Source organism: Oryctolagus cuniculus, chromosome 17 (genome assembly GCF_051225735.1).
Source record: "Oryctolagus cuniculus isolate XC-2025 breed Fujian yellow rabbit chromosome 17, ASM5122573v1, whole genome shotgun sequence".
NCBI classification, from domain to species: Eukaryota; Metazoa; Chordata; class Mammalia; order Lagomorpha; family Leporidae; genus Oryctolagus; species Oryctolagus cuniculus.
In genome coordinates this window covers 39,303,704-39,328,061 of record NC_142883.1, presented here as the reverse complement: position 1 = coordinate 39,328,061, position 24,358 = coordinate 39,303,704, and the positions used below count along the sequence as shown (strand labels likewise).

Below are 24,358 nucleotides of genomic sequence, written 5' to 3'. Positions count from 1 at the left end.
GGGAGTCAGGGCAATCCAAAGCTATACTGATACAATCAGGCCATATTTATAGGAAAAAGAGTGGCTGCAAGAGGTTACTGAAAGAATCTGGAGGGGGAGTAGAGTATTTGTACCCTCTGATCTAGTGGAAATTGACTGGTATGCTCTAAAACCTGTACTCCATAGTTTGTTAATTAAAAGTTGCCCAAAAGGTCTAAGAATCACAGCATGTTCTATCTGATGAAAACTGTAATACCATACAATAAAGGTGGGGGAACAGCACTGTTAGAGAAAATATTTGTTATCATTCCTTTATTGTGAACATATTTTGGTGTTCTTCATAATGCGGTGAAATATTTTTAATACTGGTAGGACAGAAAGATATTAACTGCACTTATTATGTCAAAGATTAGGACTGGCCCAGGCTATACAACAGCAGTGGGATGTAGGGTATATTAAATCTCCGCTTCCGGAGGGGTTGATTTTGAATTCACCCTTTGAGAGAAGACATCCCAGCTCGCATAATCTCATCTACCAGGAGGATGTTGGTGGCAATCGCTGTGCTAAGGAGAAAGATGAGAGCATAAGTAAAGCCTGCCAGCCCTCCCCCTGCCCCCTCCCCCACTCCCCCTCCCTCATTTCCTGTCCCCCGCCCCCCAACAATCTGCAGCAATGAAGGATACTTTTCTCTGCAGCGATGTTGGAGTGTGACTTTGAGACAAAGCGATTACAAATTATAATTTATAATTGCGCTTCCTTTGCTGATAAAGTAGAAGGCTGGTTTATATTCCAGCAAAACTGAACTTATTTTTAAGCACATCATTTGATTTTTCCCCGCTAGGCGTATGTGGTGCTATTTCAGAAAATTTGCTTCCTCAAAAAAAAACCAGTAAAGTCAACCATTCCTATAATTTATAAAATAGAGACTAAACTAAAATGTAAAAGAAACTATAACTAAACTAAATATAAAAGAGCCTATACAACAACAGAAGCTAGTTTCTATCACTGGATAGCAAAAGCTTAATGTTATCAGTTATAGCCCAAAGGTCTTTCTCTTACGCCTACAGACTCACCAAGAGTGAAGAAGTTGCTTTTTCACACAATAATTATCCCAAACCCTTGCATCTTCTGCTACCATTGGTTCACCTGCAAAATACAAGCCATCTTAATACTGCAGTCCTGACATGCTGTATTAATGCTGACTGTACAGTCTAATAACAACTGACACACTGCCCAAGGTCATCAATGACCTCTGTGTTGTTAAATCCAGTGGCCAGTTGTCGGGTTTCATCTACGAGTGACACTTGACACCATGGATCACAACCTTCTGACCACTCTTCCTCACTTGTCTTCAGGACAGCACACTCCTTGGGTGTTTTACTTGCATCCGGGACTCCTTTTCTAACTTGAACCTTCATGTTGGAGTACCCAAAGGTTCAGTGCTAGATCTTCTCTGTATATACTTACTCCTGAGGGGATCTCATCCGGGCTTCTGAATTTAAACCATGTGCATATATAGCTGTCTATATAGGTGTAATAAAGATACCTGTGTATGTAAATGAATGGATGGATGGATGGATGGATGGATGGATATTCCGATGACCCTAAGGCTCTACCTCCAGCCTAGGCCTCTTTCTGGAGTTACTGTGTTACTTGAAAGATGACAGACATTTCAGACAGACTTCCCTGAGACAGTGCTAATGCCCTCTCACCCACAACCTTCTCTGCGCACAGCCTTCCCATGCAGCTGGTGGCCGTTCCACCCTCTGGTTGTTCGGCTGACTCCCCCCACAAAGCGCACAGCAGCCACAGTGAGCCTGCTGGCCCACGTCACACGGCTGCCCCACACTGCTCACTGTTCCCCTGCAGGAGCAATGAGTCCCAGACCAGCACAGGTGCCTCCGTGTGATCCGACCCTCTACCAGCACTCTCCCTTCCTCCCCCCACCCACCCGCCTCAAAAACCCAAGACACTGGCTTCTCCGCGGGCTGTTCCCCATCCACGACATACTCCCCAGTCCCCCCATGCCTACCTCTTCCCTTCCTCCCCCTTTTTCAACCAGGCCGACTCTGACCAACGTCTTCAACTGCGGCCCCCTCCAGCCCTCCTATCAGTGATCACCCTCCTACTGTTGTTTCATTCTCTCGTCAAATCTGTTACTTTCTCAAATGCCAAAGGAACTTATTTATTAAGGTTGGTATTTGTTGCCTGTCTTCCCCCACTATAACGTAAGCTCCCAAGGGCAGATATTTTTGTCTGTTTTGTTCTATGTGAATCCCAAGAAGCTAATTATAAGCACTCCATAACTATTTCTTAAAGGAATGAATTTAAGAAGCATGAGAGTAAAGGCACCCAAAATATAAAGACTAAAGTCACCAGGCCGTCAACCCCTTACTCTAAAGCCTGCATCACCGCAGAACCCCCTGTGTCTTTACTAGCAGCCAGTTTTTCTTCACACACTCACCTGTATTCAAGTCTATGCCAACAAGTTGTTTTGATTCTACGTGCTCAGCCTGGACTTTTACCAGTGTTTCCTGCAGGTCATAACCAGAATTCTGAGCAAGAACCTTCATGAATAAAAATAATAATGCATATGTATGTGGAATAACTTCACATACATATTTGAATATCAAACATAAAAATAAGGCACTACTCTTTAGTCTTGTGGAAAATACATCTATAATGCAGTTGCCGTATCCTTTTGAAGAATTTCACGTTTAATCGACATCAAATTATCATCTTTTCTTTCTAGTAGCTCCCGTAGTTCCTTCAATATTTCCCCTATGCTCACCACCCCAAATTCTGAGGACTTCAGAGTTCCCCTCCCCCACCACATTAATTCTGCTTCCTACAAAATATTTTTCTGAAGTAAGTAGGATAGCATCTTTGCTTCCTGTATCATTGCTAGCCTCGTGTCTTCCAGCTTTTCCTAGGCTCCTACTAAAGAAAGCTACCATATTTGCAGCCCTTCGGGCCCCTCCTCTTCAGAGCGGGAGAGACCTGTGGCAGCAGGGATGGAGGCACCTGCACTCCCAGCCTCGCTCCTCTGTGAGTGCTCCCAAGCCACCAGCTGAGGGGGAGAGAGAAAGGTACCACCAGTGGATACCAGCGCTGCCAATTTAGGTCCGCGACATGGTCATTACTTACTACTGGTGTTGCTGCTTTGAGGAAAGATAAAATAGATATCTGACTCACAAATAGCCCACAAACTGTGAATAATTTTAATTGCAAATATCAAAGGGACTTTGCTGAATTGTCAGTGACGTTTTAATTCATGGTAATAGCATATTAGAAATGGTTTTCTGTGTTTCTAGGTGGTTCACAGCCAAGTTCAGGAAAAGATAGTTCTCTATCCTTCCGTCATCACATGGAAAGAAATCTGATTTCTCTCTTTTCCTGGGAGTTATAACAACAATGACTATTGCAAACTGGCAATATCTGGGAATACTGAACAGCCTAAAGTCCTCCCTTTCTACAATTTAAAGTGGTTACACTTTGGATACCACCACCAAAATGAAGATCTAGCCTAAAATCTAATTAAATTTTAAGTCCTAAACATTTCAAACTCAGAAAAGGACCTAAGGGGGTAATTTGGCTGTTTCATAAAACTTCTGAAAGGATTCTGAGCTGTTATCCCAAAAATTTCCCTGCTCTAGTTGTAAAATGTCTAAAAAGAAAACTGTGTGAGGAAATGTGAATAAACATCTGGCTTTCTACTCTGTTGTTACATAATGCAAACACTTTGTAATTAAGCACCTTGAAGCCTAACCAGTTGTTATTTGGCCATTAGGGTAGTTGTACCTTGGGAATAATTAGTAAGGCATCAGCAAAAGCTTGGACTCCAAGACGAGCTCCTCCTTTTATTTTTCTCTTATACTTAATAAGGGCTTCAGCTATCGCCACTTCAACTGCACCTGCCCCTGGAACCACACAGCCTGTTGCAAGAAAAAAAATGATTGGTAAGACATGCCATGCAGGGAAAGAAAAAAAAAAAAAAAAAAAAACAGAGAGAAGCAATTAGCTATTCAAGTGTGTTCTATTATCTTGCCTAGTTCTATAACGTATTGAAATGTATTCAAAATCAAATAAAGGGCACAGCTCAGTTACTACTCAGTTGTCTTATGGAGCATAGGAGGCATGCTGAAGTTAAATCATGGAGTATAGTGCAGCTAACTGGCCACAAACAGCTTATTACTCTGGCAAATAAGACTAGACGTTCCTTCATGTTACTTTGTTAGTTTTCTATGACTACATTTAAAAGGTGGTTATTTATAATTTATAGTGGCAGCTAACTGATTGCAATACTGATTTGAAAAACAGTTTTTGGTATGGGATACGTGGGACTCAATGAGTATTTGTTTTCTGTATTGAAGCAGAACTACCTAAGACAAAAATCTGGGTGGTCTTGTTATTATAAGGCCAGGGTTTCTTGTTTTTTAAAGATTTTATTTATTTATTTGAGAGGTAGAGTTATAGACAGTGAGAGGGAGAGACAGAAAGGTCTTCCATCCTTTGGTTCACTCTCCAAATGGCTGCAACGGCCAGAGCTGCACCGATCTGGAGCCAGGAGCCAGGAGCTTCCTCCCAATCTCCCACACAGGTGCAGGGGCCCAAGGACTTAGGCCATCTTCCACTGCTCTCCCAGGCCACAGAAGAGAGCTGGACTGGAAGAGAAGCAGCCAAGAGTAGAACCAGCACCCATATGGGATGCCGGCACTGCAGGAAGAGGATTAACCTCCTGCACCATGGCGCCAGCCCCTAGGCCAGAGTTTTGATTAAACCCAATATTTTTCACAAAAGTACACAACTTTTACATCTGCTGCATGACTTTATAAAGTGTATGACTCTTATTTGAATCATTGCTGACTTGCTTTGGAATCAACCATGTTTAAAACAAAATCATATAAAAGTAATCACTCCTTTTATCATATCATTTTTTTAAATATTTCACTCTTCCTCCACCTCATTTCACAACAAAATTACTCAAATCGTTGTTTACCCACAAGATAATTACATCATTATGTCCTATTTGCACTTTAAAGGCTCCTTGTTGAGTCTAGTGTTTTGCTCAAGCAGTTAAGCTACTGCCTTGGGCATCCACATTCCATTTTAGAGTACCTGGGTTCAAGTACCGGCTCTGCTCTCCATACCAGTTTCCTAATAATGCACACCCAGGAGGTAGTAGATGAAGCTCACGTACCTGGGTTCTTGCCACCCATGTGGGAGACCCATACTGAGTTCAAGGCTTCTGACTTGGACTGGCCCAGTGTTGGCTGTTCCAGACCTTTGAGGAACAAACCAGTGAATGGGAGATCTCTCTCAGTATCTGTCTGGTGTTTTCTCTCTCTCTCTCTCTCTCTCTCTCCTTTTCAAATAAAATTAGTTTTAAAAGAATGAGAATAAATAGATGAATACATTTCTTTTTAAATTTGGAATACACTCAAAGAATATAAGGGCACTTCAAAAAGTTCACAGAAAATTGAATTAAAACATTTATTTTGATAGAAAGTAATTTTGAAATACATAGTTTTTTCATAATATTTTCCATGAACTTTTTGAAGATCTCTTTTACACATAGATTTAAAATTCTTTACAACAAAATCAACTTACCTTTTTACTCAATTTTCCATGAACTTTTTGGTATATCCTTATATTTATATACATAAGGTAAAAATGTACAAATAGACAAATATACTCTTGTACCTATCAACCAACTTCAGAAAGAGATTGCAAGTAACTGCAAATTTCCTTGATCCCATTCCCCTGTGAATATCTGTGGGCTGCTACTTCTTGAAGAGAAATGTGGTTGTTTATTTATTTCATTTTTATTTTTATTTTTTTTTTATTTTTATTTTTTGACAGGCAGAGTGGACAGTGAGAGAGAGAGACAGGGGGAAAGGTCTTCCTTTTGCCGTTGGTTCACCCTCCAATGGCTGCCGCGGCCAGCGTGCTGCAGCCGGCGCACCACGCTGATCCTATGGCAGGAGCCAGGTGCTTCTCCTGGTCTCCCATGGGGTGCAGGGCCCAAGCACTTGGGCCATCCTCCACTGCACTCCCGGGACACAGCAGAGAGCTGGCCTGGAAGAGGGGCAACCAGGACAGAATCCGGCGCCCCGACCAGGACTAGAACCCGGTGTGCCGGCGCCGCAAGGCGGAGGATTAGCCTAGTGAGCCGCGGGGCCAGCCTATTTATTTATTTTAAAGAATTGGCAGCCATTTTTTTAAATGTTATTTAAGTTGGTTTTTTTTTTTTTTATTTGAGAGGCAAAGAGACAGAGACAGATCTCCCATCTGGAGGTTCACTCCCATAATGACCAGCACCATGCCAGGCTGAAACCTGCAGCCAGGAACTCAATTCAGGTCTCCCGTGTGGGTGGCATGAACCCAGCTGTCTGAGCCATCACCACTGCTTCCCAGGGTCTGCATGGGCAAGAAGCTGAAACTGGGAGCTGGAGCCAGGAATTGAAGCCAGGCACTCCAATACAGGACGCGGGTATCACAACTGCTAGGCCAAACTCCTACCCCTAAACAGAAATGTAGAACCTAGATTAGAAAAAAATAAAGTTATCAAACCAGTGAACTCGGCTTCCACCTTAAGAAACCAGACAAGGAAGAGCAAATGAAACCGAATGTAATCTAAAAGTTGTACTTATGAAATTTATATTTATTAAATAAAAGCTTTCTATAAAAAAAGAAACCTAATGTAAGTAGAAGAAAGGAAATAGTAAAGACCAGAGAGGAAATTAATGAAATAAAAATGACAAACTTCAGAAATAAGAAGTGACATCACAACAGATTCTACAGCTACTAAGAATAATAAAGGAATATTATGAACAACTTTATGTAAAAATATAAAAACTTCTATTAGAGGTTGGCAAATTCTCTGCAAATGGGCAGTTAATAAATATATTAGGGATAGGGACTGTGGTACAGTGTGTTATGCCATTGCTTGGGCATCTGCATCCCGTATCAGACTACCTGAGATCAAGTCCTGCCTCTGCTCCCATCCAGCTTCCTGCGAATGTGCACCCTGGCAGGCAGCAGATCATGACCCAAGTGCTTAAGTTCCTGCTACCCATGTGGGAAACCCAGATGGAGTTCCTTGCTCCTGACTTCAGTCTGATCCAGCCCTGGCTGTTCTACTGGATGGAAATCTCTCCTCCCATTGCTCAAAAATAAATGAAAAGGCTGGCGCCGCGGCTCACTAGGCTAATCCTCCGCCTTGCGGCGCCGGCACACCGGGTTCTAGTCCTGGTCGGGGCGCCGGATTCTGTCCTGGTTGCCCCTCTTCCAGGCCAGCTCTCTGCTGTGTCCCGGGAGTGCAGTGGAGGATGGCCCAAGTGCTTGGGCCCTGCACCCCATGGGAGACCAGGAGAAGCACCTGGCTCTTGCCATCGGATCAGCACGGTGTGCCGGCCACAGAGCACAGGCCGCGGCGGCCATTGGAGGGTGAACCAACGGCAAAGGAAGACCTTTCTCTCTGTGTCTCTCTCTGTGTCCACTCTGCCTGTCAAAAAAAAAAAAAAAAAAAAAAAAAAAAAAGAAAAGGGGGAAATGTGGTGGAATGAGAAGGCCATGCCAAGGTGGCCACTGGCAAGCCAGCGTCAGTTACTCAGGAATGGCTTTGAAACCCACCTGGCAATGGAGCCTGCCTGGCAACAGGCTGTGATTGGATGGCTTTTGAAACTGCCTGGCAACAGGCTGTGATTGGTTGGGGCATAGACCGCCCCTTGACCAGATTGGCTGGTCTTGGCTATATAAGATGTAGTTTCAACTGAAATAAACGAGTCTATGGGCTGCTTGCCTCAAGCCCACTTTCACCCAACTCCTGGGGTCTGTGTGGTGACTCCACACCTCTTGCACCACGCTGCTCCTCTCAGAAACTAATCCACTGCAACATTGTTGAGAAATCAACAGCAACACCCTTCCACATCATTCTGCCTTTCAAATAAAGAAATAATCAAACTTTTAAAAATTATTTTAGATTCTGTGGACCATACCATTTCTTTTACAACCCTTCATCTCTTCTACTGTAGCACAAAAATGGCCACAGATAATACATTAAAAAATGGATATGACTGTGTTGCAATAAAAGTGTATTTACCAAAACCAGATAGGAAACTAGTTTTAGCTCATGAGCAATAGTTTAATGATTCTAACTTGGGTGAACTGGACAAATTCTTGAGAAGTACAAACTACTACTAAACCTGAATAGCCCTATAGCTATTAAAGAGATTGAATCTGTAGTTAAAAAACCTTCCCACAAAGAAAACTCCAGGCTCAGACGGTTTTACGACAAATTCTACTGAACATTTAAGGAAGAAATAAACCAAGCCTACACAACAATTGAACACCTTAAAAAGACTGAATAGGACAAAGGCTTTCTAACTCATTCTATAAGGACAACATCACTCTAACACCAAAAAGGATAAATGCATTCTTTTAAAAAGTATATAAACATGGGCCAGAGCTGTGGCCTAGAGGGTGAAGCCCCAGCCTGCAATGCCAGCATCCCATATGGACACCAGTTTGAGTCCTGGCTGCTCCACTTCAAATCCAGCTCTCTGCTATGGCCTGGGAAAGCAGTAGAAGATGGCCCAACTCCTTGGGTCCCTGCACCCACATGGGAGACCTGGAAGAAGCTCCTGGCTCCTGGCTTCAGATCAGCTCAGCTCTGACTGTTGCTGTCATTTGGGGAATGAACCAGCAGAATGGAAGACCTGCTCTCTCTCTGGCTCTACCTCTCTCTCTAACTCTGTCTTTCAAATAAATAAAATTTTTTTTTTAAAAAAAAGTATATAGAAACCAATTTCACTTATAAATAGATACAAAAATTCTTAACAGAATTTTAGCTCATCAAGTACACCAATATATAAAAAATATACTTAGCAACATTATCTGCAATAGCCAAAGATAAGTTTCCATCAATAGATGAAGATAAAATAAAATATGATTTATATATACAATTTGAGGGATCTTCAAAAAGTTTGCAGAAAATGTACATTGTGAAAAAATTATGCATTGATTTCAATTTTTTTTGCCCCCAAATTATCTTTAAATTTCATTTTCCATGAGCTTTTTGAAGTACCCCCATTGACTATTATTCAGCCATAAAAAGAAAATTTTGGTCAACACTACAACATGGATGCTTTCTGACATTATGCTAAGTAAAATAAGCCAGACACATACAAAATATACTGTATGATTGCACTCATATGAGGTACATAGAGTAGTCACATTCACAGAGACAGAAAGCATCATAGTGGCTACAGGGGACAGAGGAGCAAGGAGCGGGCAGTCACCGTTCAATGGTATACAGTTAAGTCTGACAAGGTGAAAAATGTTCTTTGGAAGGATAGTGGTGATGGTCACACAACAACATGAATGCAGCTACTGCCACTGAACTGTGTACTTGAAAACTCTTAAACTCTGAGTTTGACGTTACACGTATTTTATCACAATTTTAAAATAATTTGAAAACATAATCCACTTATTTAAGAGAGTAAAATGTATCATAACTAACTAGGGTTTATTCTATCAATGTAAAGTTGGTTGAACATTTGTGCAGTCGGGGTAACTCAGCACAGTGAGAACCAAAAAGGAAGGGTGAGCGTTTGGCCTAGCAGCTAAGGCCTGGTTGGGGCCTCGATTCAGTGCCCAGCCCCAGCCCCGGCTCAGGACTCCAGCTTCCTGCTGATGCAGACCCTGGGAAGCAGCACTGAGGACTCAGGTGGTTGGGTTCCTGCCACCCACATGTGAGCCCTGGCTTGGGCATCTGGAAAGTGGGTAGATAGTAGGAGTTCATGTGTGTGTGCATCTGCCTCTCAAATACATACATAAACATTTTAAAAAGAAGCTAAAAAAAACCATCCCAGTAGATGCAGAAAAAGCACTTGACAAAAGTCCAATATCTATTCTTGATTTTAAAAAACAAAACTCTCAGCAAACTAGGCACGGGGAGAACTTCTTCAGCCAGATTTTAGAAACTATAACTAATCTATATAATGGAGCAAAACTAATGCTTCCCCCACTAAGATCAGAAGTAAGGAAAGGATTCCACTCTCATCATTTCTGTACAACATTTTATGGGAGGTCCTAGCCCATAAAAGAAAAAAAAAGAAATAAAAATACCCAGATCCATATTGGAAAAGAAATAAAACTGTCTCTATCAGCAAGAGCATGATCATTTATATAGAAAATTCAATGAAATTTATTTTGCAAAGCTAGTAGAACTAGTGAGTTTAGCAAGATTGTAGAATATCAAGACACAAAAATCAACTGTATTTCTCTGTTTGTAACAATCAGAAATTGAAATTGTAAAAATACCATATTCAGTAGCATCAAATTATATGGATTATATAGGAATAAATCTGAGAAAATGTGTGAAACTCAAATACTACAAAGCACAAACTATTGCTGAGATAAAATTCAGGGAAGCTCAAGTAAATGGAGAGAGATATTATGTTCATGAGTTTGAAGACTCAATATTAAGATACCAATTTTCCACAAAAATGATCTATAAAAATTAAATTCTAATCAAAATTCTAGCTCTTTTTAGTAGAAATTGACAAGCTGATTCTAAAATTAATATGGAAATGCAAAGGACTCAAATAACCTAAAAACCTGAAAAAAAAAAAAGGTGAGCATTAACATTACCCATTTAAGTTTTACAATAAAGCTATAGTAGGGGGGCGATGTTGTGGCATAGTACGATAATCCTCCGCCTGTGGTGCTGGCATCCCATATGGGCACCAGTTCATGTCCCAGCTGCTCCTCTTCAGATCCAGCTCTCTGCCATGGCCTGGGAAAGCAGTAGAATGTTTGGGCCCCTGCACCGGTGTAGGAGACCTGAAAGAAGTTCCTGGCTCCTGGCTTCAGACTAGCCCAAATCTGGCCATTGCAGGCATTTGGGGAGTGAACCAGCAGATGAAAGAACTTTCTCTCTGTCGCTCCCTCTCTCTCTGTAACTCTACCTTTCAAATAAATTACAATCTTTAAAAAAAAAAGTAATCAAAACACTATGATAGTAACATTTAGATAAATAGATCAATGGAACAGAATAAAGAGTACAGAAATAGAACCACTCAAATATGAACAATTGACTTTTTATAAAAACACGAAGGCAACTCAATGGTAAAAGGATTGTCTTTTCAAGGCCAGCACTATGGCACAGCGGGTTAACACCCTGGCCTGAAGCACCAGCACCCCAGATGGGCACTGGTTCTAGTCCTGGCTGCTCCTCTTCCAATCCAGCTCTCTGCTATGGCCTGGGAAAGCAGTAGAGGATGGCCCAAGAACTTGGGCCCCTGTACCCACGTGGGAGACCCAGAAAAAGCTCCTGGTTCCTGGCTTTGGATCAGCACAGCTCCAGCCGTCGCAGCCATCTGGGGAGTGAACCAGTGGATGGAAGACCTCTCTTTCTGTCTCTACCTCTCTCTGTAACTCTGTCTTTCAAATAAATAAAATAAATCTTTGAAAAAAAAAAAAAGGATTGTCTTTTCAACTAAAAGGACTGAAACAGTTTGATATCTATATGCAATAAAATAATCTAGATCCATACCTGTACCATATACAAACATTATTTTAAAATAAGTTATAGACCTAAATGTGAAACCTAAGACTATAATACTTCTGGAAAAAAAAATACAAAATCTTTGTGACCTTATGTTAGGTAAATATTTTTAATATGCCACACCAAAAGCATAATAAAAATTTGATAAAGTATACTTCATCAAAATGAAAAACTTATGGGGGCCAGCATTGTGGCATAGCGGGTAAAGCCATCACCTGCAATTCCAGCAACCCATATGATGGGCACAGCTCATGTCCTGGCTGCTCCGCTTCTGATCCAGGACCCTGCTAACAGCCTGGGAAAAGCAGCAGAAAGATGGCCCAAGTGCTTGGGCCCCTGCAGCCATCTGGGGAGTGAACCACAGGATGGAAGATCTCTGTGTCTTTCCCTTTCTTTCTGTAACTCTGACTTTCAGAAAAATATACAAATTTTAAAAAAATTATGAACTCCTCCTTGAAAGATAGTGTTAAGAAAATAACGAAATAAGCCACAGATGAGAAAAAAGTGCACATCAGTTATTTGATAAAACACCTACATGGAGAATATATAAAAACCTCTCAAACTCAACAATAAGAAAACAAATAAATCCATTTTTGGAGAGGGCGTAAAATTTGAACAGAAACTTCACCAAAGATGTTTGAATAGTAAATATCATATGAGAAAATGCTCATTATCAGTAATCATTAGGAAAAGCCAAATTAAAACCAAGTGTATGTTTATTTAATTTTTAAAAGGCTAAAATGGAAATGACTACTCACGTCAGGTATTGAGGAAGATTCAAAACAACTTCAACTCTCTCACATGGCTGATGGGTGTGAAATAGTAGTTAATAAAACAGCTTGGCAGCTGCTAAAAAGTTAAATATACATTTACCATAGGATTTTATTCCTAGGCATTTACCCAAAAGAAATGAAAGCGTATGTCCCCAAAAAACATACACCCAAATATTCATAGCAGCTTTAATTGTAATAGCCAAGAACTCCAAATAATCAAATATCCATCAATAGGATAATGATAAGTTATAGGATATTCACATAATGGAATACTATTTAGCAATAAAACAGAATCAACTAATGATAGATACACTAACATCAATGAATTTCGAAACAATTACACTGTGTAAAAGAATATATGACTTTTTAAAAAAATTCATTCATTCATTCATTTAAAAGAGAGGGAGAGACAGAGAGAGAGATCTTCCATCCACTACTTCATGCCCTAGGCAGCCACAATGGCCAGGACTGGGCCAGGCCGAAGCCAGAAACCAGTAGCTTCATCTGGGTCTCACACATGGGTGGCAGGGGCCCAAACACTTGTACCATCTTTCACTGCTTTTCTCAGGCCAAATACTTGGGTTCCTGGCACCCATTGGAAAGACCCAGATGAACTTCCTGGCTCCTGACTTTGGCCTGATCTAGCCCAAACTATTGTGGGCATTTGAGGAATAAACCAATGGATGGCTGATCTTTCTCTCTGTCTCTCCCTTTCTGTTACTCTGCCTTTTGATAAATATATAAATCAATCTTGTTTAAATGTTTTTTAATATCTGAGGTTCATATCCATCACAAATAAAGAGCTCACCATCTTCAATGGCGTTTTTGATGGCACGAAGTCCATCTCTTAGAGCATCCTTGGTTTGTGTGAGGGTGTGCTTATTTGGGCCTTTGACCAACAGGGTGACCGAGCGAGGGTTAATACAGTCCTCAATAAAAGTAAACTTTTCTTCACCCTAAAGGATAATACAAGATATAACCTTAATATTCAATTTCCCGAAAATCAAGAGTTAGTTTATTTTAGAACATATTAGAATCCAATCTTCAAGTGAAGGGTTTTTTTTCTAATCAAACATGACTAAAGGTATGTCTAAAGTAGTAAATTTATACTTGAACTCTTAGCAAACATTCAGGTAAATAAACTATAAAATACGTCCTGAGGATTAGACCTCAAAATGGAAAACATGAATTAAAAGCTTAGTGGGTCTTGTGATTTTTTTTTTTTGGTTGTTTGTTTGTCAAAAAAGCAGCCTAGGGTTCCTTTATAACCACTGTTCACAGAAATACTCACTAATGTATGCTCATATACAAGACCAGCATGGCCCAAGCAGTCTACACTGAGGTCTTCCAGAGAATTCACAGCTATTCCGCCACAAGCAAGAGACAGTCTGAAATGACATGTCACCGTAAACTTTGGTTATAGAAAACTTAAAGGCTAATGAGAAAGAGATATCCAGCACAAAGGACTGTACAGCTGCTGCTTTATACTCCTATTGTGTTGGCAGGTTTTTAATTTTTTAATTGGCAAATTGTATATATTTATCATGTATAATATATCTTAAAATATATATATATACACATTGTAGAATAACTAAGTCGAGATAATTCACATGCATTACCTCACGCCGTTAGCATTTTTGGCGTAAGAACACATAAAATCTATTCTCTTTGCATTTTGTTAACACAATATGTTCATTATAGTCATCATGTTACACAATACATTTCTTGACCTTATTCCTCCTTATTCATTTTTGCTTTAACTAACATCTCCCCAATGCCTCAATCCCCACCACAGCAGTCCCTGTTAGTCACCTTTCTCCTACCCACTTCTGAGCTCAATGTCTTAGATTTGACCTGAGTGAGATCATGTGGTGTTGTATTGTATTGTTTTAGGAATCTGTTTTAGGGGCCAATATTGTGGCACAGCAGGTTAAGCCACTGCTCGTGACACCGGGCATCCCCATCTCGGCGTGCCAGTTTGAGTCCCTGCTGCTCTTCTTCTGATCCAAAGCCTTGCTAATGCACCTGGGAAAGCAGCAGACGGTGGCCTAAATACCTGGGCTTCTGCCACTCATGTTGGAGATCTGGGTGAACTACCTGGCTCCTGGCATCAGATTGGCCCAGCCCCAGCCATCACATACTTTGCCAAACTGTTTTTCAAATAAATAACCTTTTTATTTTTTAATATTTACTTATTTATTTGAAAGTCAGAGTTAGAGAAAGAGAGAGAGAGAGAGAAAGGTCTTCCATCCTCTGGTTCACTCTCCCAGATGGATGCAATGGCTGAAGCTGCGCCAATCCGAAGCCAGGAGCCAGGAGCCAGGAGCTTCTTCCAGATCTCCCTTGTGGGTGCAGGGGCCCAAGTTCTTGGGCCATCCTCTAGTGCTTTCCCAGGCCACAGCAGGTCCTTGGGCCCTGCACCCGCAAGAGAGACTAGGAGAAGCACCTGGCTCCTGGCTTCAGATCAGTGCGGCAGTGGCCATTGGAGGGTGAACCAATGGTAAAGGAAGACCTTTCTCTGTCTCTCTCACTGTCCACTCTGCCTGTCAAAAAAAAAAAAAAAAAAAAGAAAAAGAAAGAAAGAAAAAAGAAAATCTTCCTTGTAGTTTAACAAAGTTCTGAAGTAGGTTAACCTTGGGTTTTTTTTTTTTTTTTTTTTTTGTCTTGCTTTGTTTTTTTTGTTTGTTTGTTTGTTTGTTGAGAGGCAGATAGATAGACAAGAGCTCCTTCTATCTACAGGTTCACTCTCCAAATGTTTGCAACAGTCTGGGCTTGGCCAGGGTGTAGCAAGGAGCCAGGAATGCAATCCACTTCTCGTACATGGAAGGCAGGAATCCAGTTACTGGAGCTGTCATTGCTGCCTCCAAGTCTGCATTGGCGGGAAGCTGGAGCTGGGAGCCAGAACCGGGAATCTAACCCAAGCACTCTGAGGCGGGACACAGACATCTGAAATAGCTGAATGCCCATTCTTACAACCTTGGTCTTTCAACAGTTCAGCGTTTGCTGAAATTAAGAACTAAACTTGGGATGTGTATGCTACTATTTTACTCTGCAATGTTTATGTATAAGCCAAAAGGACTATTTGGGATGATTTCAATTTAATCTGTTAAAAGATTTAGAGGGATTAGGAGAGGGAGGAGGAGGAAGGGTGGGAGTGTAGGTGAGAAGGAGGGTAGCGTGGGAAGTATCACAATGTTCCTAAATCTGTATACATAAAATGCATGAAATTTGTATACCTTAAAAATTTAATATTTAAAAATATGAAAATACATAATTATCTGAAAGTTTACCTTTCCATATTTCTTCTTTTTGCTCTGCGGAGAGCTACTATTCCATGTTTTGCAAGAGTATCTAAGGAAAATGGATCAATTCCCTATAATAAAATTAATGTAAAAGTCACAAACATTTTAAAAATATGTTCACTTTTTCAGTTTTTAAGTTTACTTATTTATTTGAAAGAGAGACAGAGATTTATTTTCCATCTGCTGGTCCACTCCCCAGATGCTATTAAGAGCCAGACTGAAGCCAGGAGCCTGGAACTCCACTCAAGTCTCCCGCATGAGTGACAGGGACCCAAGTACTTTTGTCATCATCTGCTGCCTCTGCCTCTCAGGGTGCACATTAGCAGGAATGCTGGGGGAAGCGGAAACGGGACTTGATCCCAGGCACTTTGGTATGGGATGCAGGCTTCCAAGCAGCACTTTATCCCGCTTTGCTACAATGTCTGCCCCTATAAACATGTTCCAAACTAGTATTTCTCACTCTTAGACTGCCTCACACTCTTAAAAAGTATTAAGAATTCGATGAGCTTTTGTTTATGTGAGCTGGAGCTGTAATACTTATCACGTTATAAATTAAAACTAAGAAACCTTAAATAGTTATTAACCTACTTTAAATAATGAGCCCATTTGTGATAATATAAGTGATATTTATAAATGAAAATTTGCGATATTTTCCAAAACAAAAAAATACATAATGAGAATGATATCATTGTTTACATTTCTGTAAACCTCGTTAATGTCTATCATAGCAGGAAACAAAATAGAATCTCATGTCTGCATTTGCATTCAATGTGGTGGCTCAAGTAAATGAAGAGAATCTGACCTCCCTCCGTTAAATATTGGAAAGGAAGGAATATTTAAATAGTTTTATTTTAGATAACTGCAGATATTCTTTGATACTACATATATCCAAAATGCAACAAGTAGTAGTTTTTAAAAGGTTAGTTTCAATGTGGAATGTGGAACTGTATCAATGAACTTTTCATATTCTCTCATTTTAAAATCTCTCTTTTGAACTATTTTTTCATGTTTATTTCCATCTGCTTGAACGAATGAAAGAGAAAGAAAGAGAGGGAATATTTTTCATCTGCTGGTTCACTCCCCAAATTCTCACAACAGAGCTAGGCCAGGCTGAAGCCAGGAGCCTGGAAGTTCATCTAGGTCTCCCACACACTGAAGGTGGCAGGGGCCCAAGCATTTGAGCATTAGCAGGAAGTTGGATTGGAAGCAGAGGAGCTGGGACTGAAACTGGCATTCCAATGTGCCGTTGTTGCAGGAGGAGGTTTAATCCACAACAGCACAATGTGTTGCACTTTACTCTAGAGTGATTTTGTAAAAATGGCTAACCCATCCATTTCTTAGATGTTTAGAAAAGATTAGCTCACTGAGTTAAGTAACACCTCCAAACTTTAATACATTTCATGGTTATACAATATTTAGAAAACCTACATTTGTTAATTATATCACTATCAGAAAAGTCTGAAGTATTGGAAAGCTGTCATGCTCACTGTAGCAGATGTCAGTTTTCTGAAATTCTAATTTTTGTGTTTGAAAGCCCAAATGTTGCCAGTGGCAACAAGTACCTTCAATAGTTTTCCCTGAAGTGACAGGATTGCTTCATTCATTTTTGAGAAAACACACCAGATACCCAAATCTAAAAAACTGTGCTTTGCCAGGCAGTCATTCTTTTTTAAGTAAAAATAGCTTTCCATGAAAGAAGTGGCTAGTTTAGCTCACAACTCAATTACACGAGACAATTGTCCTATTTTGGCATGTAGCAGAAGGGCTTTGTACATACTTCATATTTCATCACACAAAAAATTGTCTAAAGATTTATTTATTTGTTTGAAAGAATTACACAGAGAGAGGAAAGACAGAGAGAGATCATCTATCTGCTGAATCATTCCCCAAATGGCTGCAACAACCGGGGTTAGGCCAGACCAGAGCCAGGAGCCAGGAGTTTTTCCAGGTCTCCCACATGGGTGCAGGGGCCCAAGGACTTGGGCCATCCTCCACTGCTTTCCTAGGTGCACTAGCAGAGAGCTAGATCAGAAGTGAAACAGCCGGACTTGAACCAGCGCCCATATGGGATGCTGGTGCTGCAGGCCATGGCTTTAACTCTGCACCACAGCACCAGCCCCCACACAAAAATTGTAAAGGCTTAATTTAAGAACCAAAATTTAATAAAATTCTTAAGTTTTACCACTCCATCAATACATTCTTAAATAAAACTGCATCTCTCTCTCTCTCTCTCTCTCTCTCTCTCTCTCTCTAAGTGACTGAAAGTCTCTGGTGGTGTGGCAATAAAGAATGAGATGGACTGGGGCGGGTGTATGGCTCAGTGGTTAAGATGCAGCTGGAGGCAAATGCCATCCCACAAAATGCCTGACTGGAGTCCCAGTTCCTCTTCCAGCTAATGTGCATCCTGGGAGAAAGCAGATGATGGCTCGAGTACTTGGGTTCCTGCCACCTGCATGGGAGACTTGAATTGAGTTCCAGGGTCCTGGCTTCAGCCTGGTCCAATCCTAATGGTTGTAGGCATTTGGGGAGATGGAAACTCTCTCCCTGTCTTTCAAATGAAAATAAATAAATAAAAACTTTTATGTTAAAAGAACATGATGACTACTAATACGGTTTGGTGCTATTGTTTTGATTGCACTGAGGTGCCAGCAGTTTTACCTCTCATTGCCTTTGCACCATTACTGCAAATGGCAACACCATACAAAAGGCATCATGATGATGATGCTGATGAAAAACATAGTTTTGGCCTCAGACTTCCCAAAAGGGTCTTAGGAACTCTTAGGGGTCCACAGACCACCTTTTGAGAAATATTAACAAACACTTGCAAATAATTATAATCTCTACTTTCTTTCTCACCTTTTGATTAATAACAACAAATCCTTTACTGGACTTATCACAGACTTTGTCTTTCAGGTCTATGATCTTTTGTACCCTGTCTTCAATAAACTTTCTTTCGGCTTTTACCAATTTTTCTTTTTCTTCTGCAGTCTTATAAAAGAAACCAGAGTTCACTTCTCTGAAAGGTTAATAAAAAACAAGTCAGTTAAGGCAGGGCGGGGGAGGGGGAGGGATGAGGGGAAAAGGCAGAAGGATTCTACACCAAACAACATTTGGGAGGGAAGAAAGAGATTACAAAATACTTTTAGAAAACACAATTTCAAAAGTTAGGAGGAGAAACTGACACATACGTTTTCTCATATTCTAGTGATACATTGCAAGTAAGGATAAATGCATCTTCTACTCGTTTCTTCATATCTGGATGACGGGCACCATGGTCCAAAACTAAGCCTCTGATCAACCTATTAAAAGCACATAATGAGTCTTACTTAGAATATACACTCTAAAATGTGGTATAAAATTAGAATTCTACTCTTCAAGTTGTAACAAAACTGCCAGGCACACAATGTTTCCTCGCACCAATCTGAAATCTAACATGTAATTAGTAGAATTAGGCAGCAGAACCTGCTGCCACTGTAGAGTCACAATAAAAAGTCTAAGTTATGCGGCTCAAATATACGATATGGCTAATCAAGTAATGCAAAGTAGGCACACAACAAGCTGCTTAGGAACATGCATTCAAAATAATTATATGAAACAATGAAAAATTGTTCATCTAAATGTCCAACAAAAGAGAATTCTTAAGCAAATAATGACCCAACCATTTTATAGTCATGAAAACTACGTAACAACATAGAAAAATACTTACAGGATAATGCTTAAGTGGTAGAAATGGGGCAGGGGGGAGTTCTGTCCTCCAAATATTCTTACAAAAGTAAATATTTTTATAACTTTATAAAAATAATTTACATTAGAGGATGGTATTTCCACTTGCGAATCTTTATAAAGTAATATGTTATACATTAAATAAAATTATTTTTTAAATAGTTCAACATGGCCGGCGCCGCGGCTCACTAGGCTAATCCTCCGCCTAGCGGCGCCGGCACACCGGGTTCTAGTCCCGGTCGGGGCGCCGGATTCTGTCCCGGTTGCCCCTCTTCCAGGCCAGCCCTCTGCTGTGGCCAGGGAGTGCAGTGGAGGATGGCCCAGGTGCTTGGGCCCTGCACCCCATGGGAGACCAGGAGAAACACCTGGCTCCTGCCATCGGATCAGCGCGGTGCGCCGGCCGCAGCGCGCCGGCCGCGGCGGCCATTGGAGGGTGAACCAACGGCAAAAGGAAGACCTTTCTCTCTGTCTCTCTCTCTCACTGTCCACTCTGCCTGTCAAAAAAATAAATAAATAAAAAATAAATAAATAGTTCAACAAAAATGGTAAGGAATTTTTCAATATTTAAGATAACCAGATTATTCCAGCTTACTGAATATGACCATATTCCAGGATAAGAAAGACGTATGCTTAGGATTCTTGACTTTTTAAGCCTCTTTCATTTCCCTCCATTCTCATTCTCAGTAAGTGACCTTGCTTCATTGAAAAAACACACATTGCCCACTCACTACCCCCACTAAATTCATCTAGGATGTCTACCTTTGCATTCTCACTACTTCCCTTACAGTCCTCTCTTGAGCCCACCTTCAATCTGACTTTCACCTCCACCTCTTTACTGAATCAGTGCTCATTAAAGCCACCGAAAAACCAGTTGCTTTCCAAATATAATGAGCAACTCTCAGCTCACAGCAATGCACTCTAACTCTCGGCAGCTAAGACACCAGTGATCTTTCTTTCTCAGAACATTTCCTTCTCTGGATTCCAGGGCACTACCCTCTCTTGGCTTTCCTACCTCACTGACCTGTCCTTTCCAGTCTCCTTTGATGAACCACTCTTTTTTTTTTTTTTTAAGATTTATTTATTTATTTATTTATTTGAAAGTCAGAGTTACACAGAGAGAGAAAGAGGCGGAGAGAGTAAAGTCCTCCATCCGCTGGTTCACTCCCCAGTTGGCTGCAACAGCCAGAGCTGCACCAATTTGAAGCCAGCAACCAGGAGCTTCCTTTGGGTCTCCCACGCAGGTGTAGGGGCCCAAGCACTTTGGCCATCTTCTACTACTTTTCCAGGCCATAGCAGAGAGCTGGATCAAAAGTGGAGCAGCCAAGACTTGAACCAGCATCCATATGGGATACCGGCACTGCAGGTGGCGGCTTTACCTGCTACGCCACAGCGTCGGCCCCATGAACCATTCTTATCTTCTCAGGCTCTCAACATTGGAACTCCCCATGCTCAATCCTCACTTACTCTTTTCTCCATCTATATTCACTTCCCAGATGATCTCAGCAAGTTTTGTGGCTTTCAGTCATCCATACACTGAGGACTCTGACAGAGGCCTTTCCAGTCCAGATCCCTATTCCGTACTCCAGACAGGCCTCTCCACCTCCCCCTGAACATGCATGCCAGATAGACATCTAAACACGATATTCCCCAGACTCAGCTCTTGGTTGATTTCCCGCTCATTCCTCCTGGTCTCCACCATCCCAAGAGGTGGCAGCTTTACCTTTCCAGCTGATCATGCAAATCCCGAGACAGCCTTGACTCCTCTGTGTCAGTCGTGCTCCTATCTCTCCTTCCTTCTAAATATACCCTGATCTAAGCCATTTTCCTTTCCCAGCTGGACTAAGAGAACATTTTCCTAACCAGTCTCCTCTTTCCTCTCCGTCTTCTCCTACCTCCCAAGCTGCTCTACAGTGTATTCTCCACACATCACACACAGCCTTCTGAAATTTAAAACAAGAACTGTTACCATCTGGAAGGCTCATTTGGACCAAAACTACTACCAAAATCAACTGAAAATGCTAGGTTAAAAACAAGAAACCTTAACATTGGAGGGCTATAAGACAGGAAAGACTTACTAGACAAAAACTGAAAATAATACAGGAACTCCAAATAGGTAAATAGAGAGCCGAGGTAAATCTGAACTTGGGTTTCAATGAATTCACAATGAGAAAGGGACAAAATTAAAAGGCCAGGGCTCATCCAAGGTGGAGTGTCTGATGAGAAACCTTTTCCACATTAAGCTCAAGCCCCAAAAGGCTACATATTCAGGGTTATCCAGAAGGATGAACTAGAAATTATCATCCCTCATGTGGACCTGCAGTAGTAATTCATATGGAAAGGATATTTTAAAGAAAACCTCAAGCTTTAAGTTGAATTTAGAGTGGCCCCTGGACTCCTTGCAGCATCAAATGCAAACCCTCTCTGCAGAAAGGCTCCATTATCCTGGGTCTCAAATCCTTCCACACTTTTCCCAAGCACAAACATGAAAACAAGACATGATGAGCAGAACCAGAAAAATACAACACCTGGAACATACAAACCAAAACTTCAGATATTGTGGCGATCAGGTATGAACTATATGTTTAAGAGGCAAGTTTGGAAAGATGTGCAAAGGCAAAGACACCATAAAAAGTGACGCAGCAGATCTAAGAAAGAATCAGAAGTTCTGTAAGTTAGTAATTAAAGGCATCCACCCATACATACACTCAGAGACAGTAAAGCTTCAAGGGAAGGGGCTGGCACTGTGATGCAGCGGGCTGCGCCTGCAATGCCAGCATCCCGTATCAGAATGCCAGTTCAAGGCCCAGTTGCCCCACTTCTGATCCAGCTCCCTGCTAATGCACCCCAGAAGGTAGCAGAAGATGACCCAAGTACTTGGATCCCTGCCACCCTTGTGGCAGACCCAGATGAAGCTCCAGGCTCCCAATGTTGGCCTGGACTAGCCCTGGCCATTGTAACCATTTGGGGAGTGAATCAGCAGATGGAAGATCTCAACCTCCCTCCCTCTGTCTCTCGCTCCTCTTCAAATAAATAAATATTTTTTAAAAAATTCAAAGGAGCAACAGACATGCATCCACATATCTAACTAAAGGATGTTATAATGTTTATGGCAACATTACCCACATGGGAAATTTGGAAATAAATTGTGCAATTTTAAAAGTTTTAGAGAAGCAGAGAAACAGGGAGATGGACAGGGAGCTCTCCGAAGGCTGCTTTAATCCCTGGATGTCCTCAGTGTTACCCAATTGGTGGCCAAACCCAGGAGCTGCTAACCCAATCCAGGCCTCAGGTCTCCCATGTGGGAGCCATTACTGTCTGCCTCCCAAGGTACACATTAGTAAGAAGATGGAATAGGGAGTGGAGGTAGTACTGTAACCCAGGCACCCATATATGTGATGTGGGCATCCTAAGCAGTGACTTAACCATTACACCAAACACCTCCCCCACACTGTGCAATGTTTTTTTTGTTTTTTTGTTTTTTGGGTTTTTTTTGACAGGCAGAGTGGACAGTGAGAGAGAGAGACAGAAAGAAAGGTCTTCCTTTTGCCGTTGGTTCACCCTCCAATGGCCGCCGCGGTCGGCACGCTGCAGCCAGCGCACTGCGCTGATCCGATGCCAGGAGCCAGATGCTTATCCTGGTCTCCCATGGGGTGCAGGGCCCAAGGACTTGGGCCATCCTCCACTGCACTCCCTGGCCACAGCAGAGAGCTGGCCTGGAAGAGGGGCAACCAGGACAGAATCCGGCGCCCCGACCGGGACTAGAACCCGGTGTGCCGGCGCCACAAGGTGGAGGATTAGCCTAGTGAGCCGCGGCGCCGGCCTCACTATGCAATGTTAACACACACACACAAATGCTAAATAGCAGTGAGAATGAATAATGTGCTGATGCACAGAATAACATGTATGAATCAGACTAACAATACTGAATGAAAATAGACACGAAAGAGTACCTACTTTATGATTCCACTTATAAAAATACAAAATAAGTAACACTAATTTATGCTATAGAAATTCAAATTACTCAAGTCTGGCCTTGTGGCACAGTGGGTTAAGCTGATGCTTTGATGCCAGCATCTCATATTGGAGCACATGTTCAAGTCCCAGATGGTACACTTCCTATCCAACTCCCTGCTAGTGTACATGGGAAAGCTGCAGAAAATAGTCCAAGTGCTTGGGCCCCTACCACCCGTGTTGGAGACCTGGATGGAGTATCAACTTCAGTCTGGCCCACTCCTGCTTCCCAAATGCATGTGAGAGTATTGTACTACATATTAATAGCCTAGGAAAAGTTCAAAATTCAAAGTCCAGTTTCTACTGGACACACATAACTTTCACACCATCCTAAAGAAAAAAAAAAGTTGAATCCCAACTCAGAAACCATCTATAAACCATCTGTAACTGCCAACTTAGTTCTATACACAATGAAAATACCAAAGAATAAAGATGAAAACAAAGGCATTTTCAGGCAAATGGAAACTTTAAGTATGCCTCCCGCAAACTATCACTGAAGGATCTACAGGATGAATTCTAGGTAGAAGAAAACAGCAGGCGTCCTTCCTTACCCACCGTTTCGCTCTCCGTGTTTTCAGTTACCTGTGGTCTGTTACTCGCTATCAGTCATCAAGAAGTGTTAACAAATGAGGAACTCGAAGAAGTCATTGAGTCATCCTCAGGGGAGGATTAAGATGAAAAAGAAGAGACTAAAGCAGAACCAGCAACATGGACTGTTACTGAAGTTTGAATTGCACAGACATTAAAGGAGAAAATTACGGAATATAGTCCTCAGATGGAAGAGAGCATTAGAATTACCCGTGGGATCAGTGAAGGATCACAGCCTATGTGATAATACTTTGATCAGTTAAAAAAAAAAAAAAGACAACAACTTCTGATTACAATGTTACTCCAAAAAGATTTGACAAAAACATTTCTAACTACCACGGATCCCAACCATCAACATCATCAGCATCTTCATGGCCGGATGATCAAGGCGCACCTGAAGCAGGTGACCT

General features: G+C 41.5%; 1 protein-coding gene across 1 annotated transcript in view; it reads right to left on the bottom strand.

Annotated features, from left to right (window-relative positions):
• Positions 1-265: 265 nt before the first annotated feature.
• Positions 266-24,358, bottom strand: part of CCT6B (chaperonin containing TCP1 subunit 6B) — a 43,462-nt gene continuing 19,369 nt past the window's right edge. Inside the window, exons 6-14 of the mRNA XM_002719228.6 lie at positions 18,815-18,925; positions 18,483-18,642; positions 15,615-15,697; positions 13,616-13,712; positions 13,133-13,280; positions 3,781-3,914; positions 2,444-2,546; positions 1,053-1,125; positions 266-542 (exon numbers count right to left, since the gene is read on the bottom strand). Of these exons, the coding sequence (XP_002719274.3) occupies positions 470-542; positions 1,053-1,125; positions 2,444-2,546; positions 3,781-3,914; positions 13,133-13,280; positions 13,616-13,712; positions 15,615-15,697; positions 18,483-18,642; positions 18,815-18,925 (982 nt within the window). The 3' untranslated portion in view covers positions 266-469. The remainder of the gene's footprint in view (positions 543-1,052; positions 1,126-2,443; positions 2,547-3,780; positions 3,915-13,132; positions 13,281-13,615; positions 13,713-15,614; positions 15,698-18,482; positions 18,643-18,814; positions 18,926-24,358) is intronic.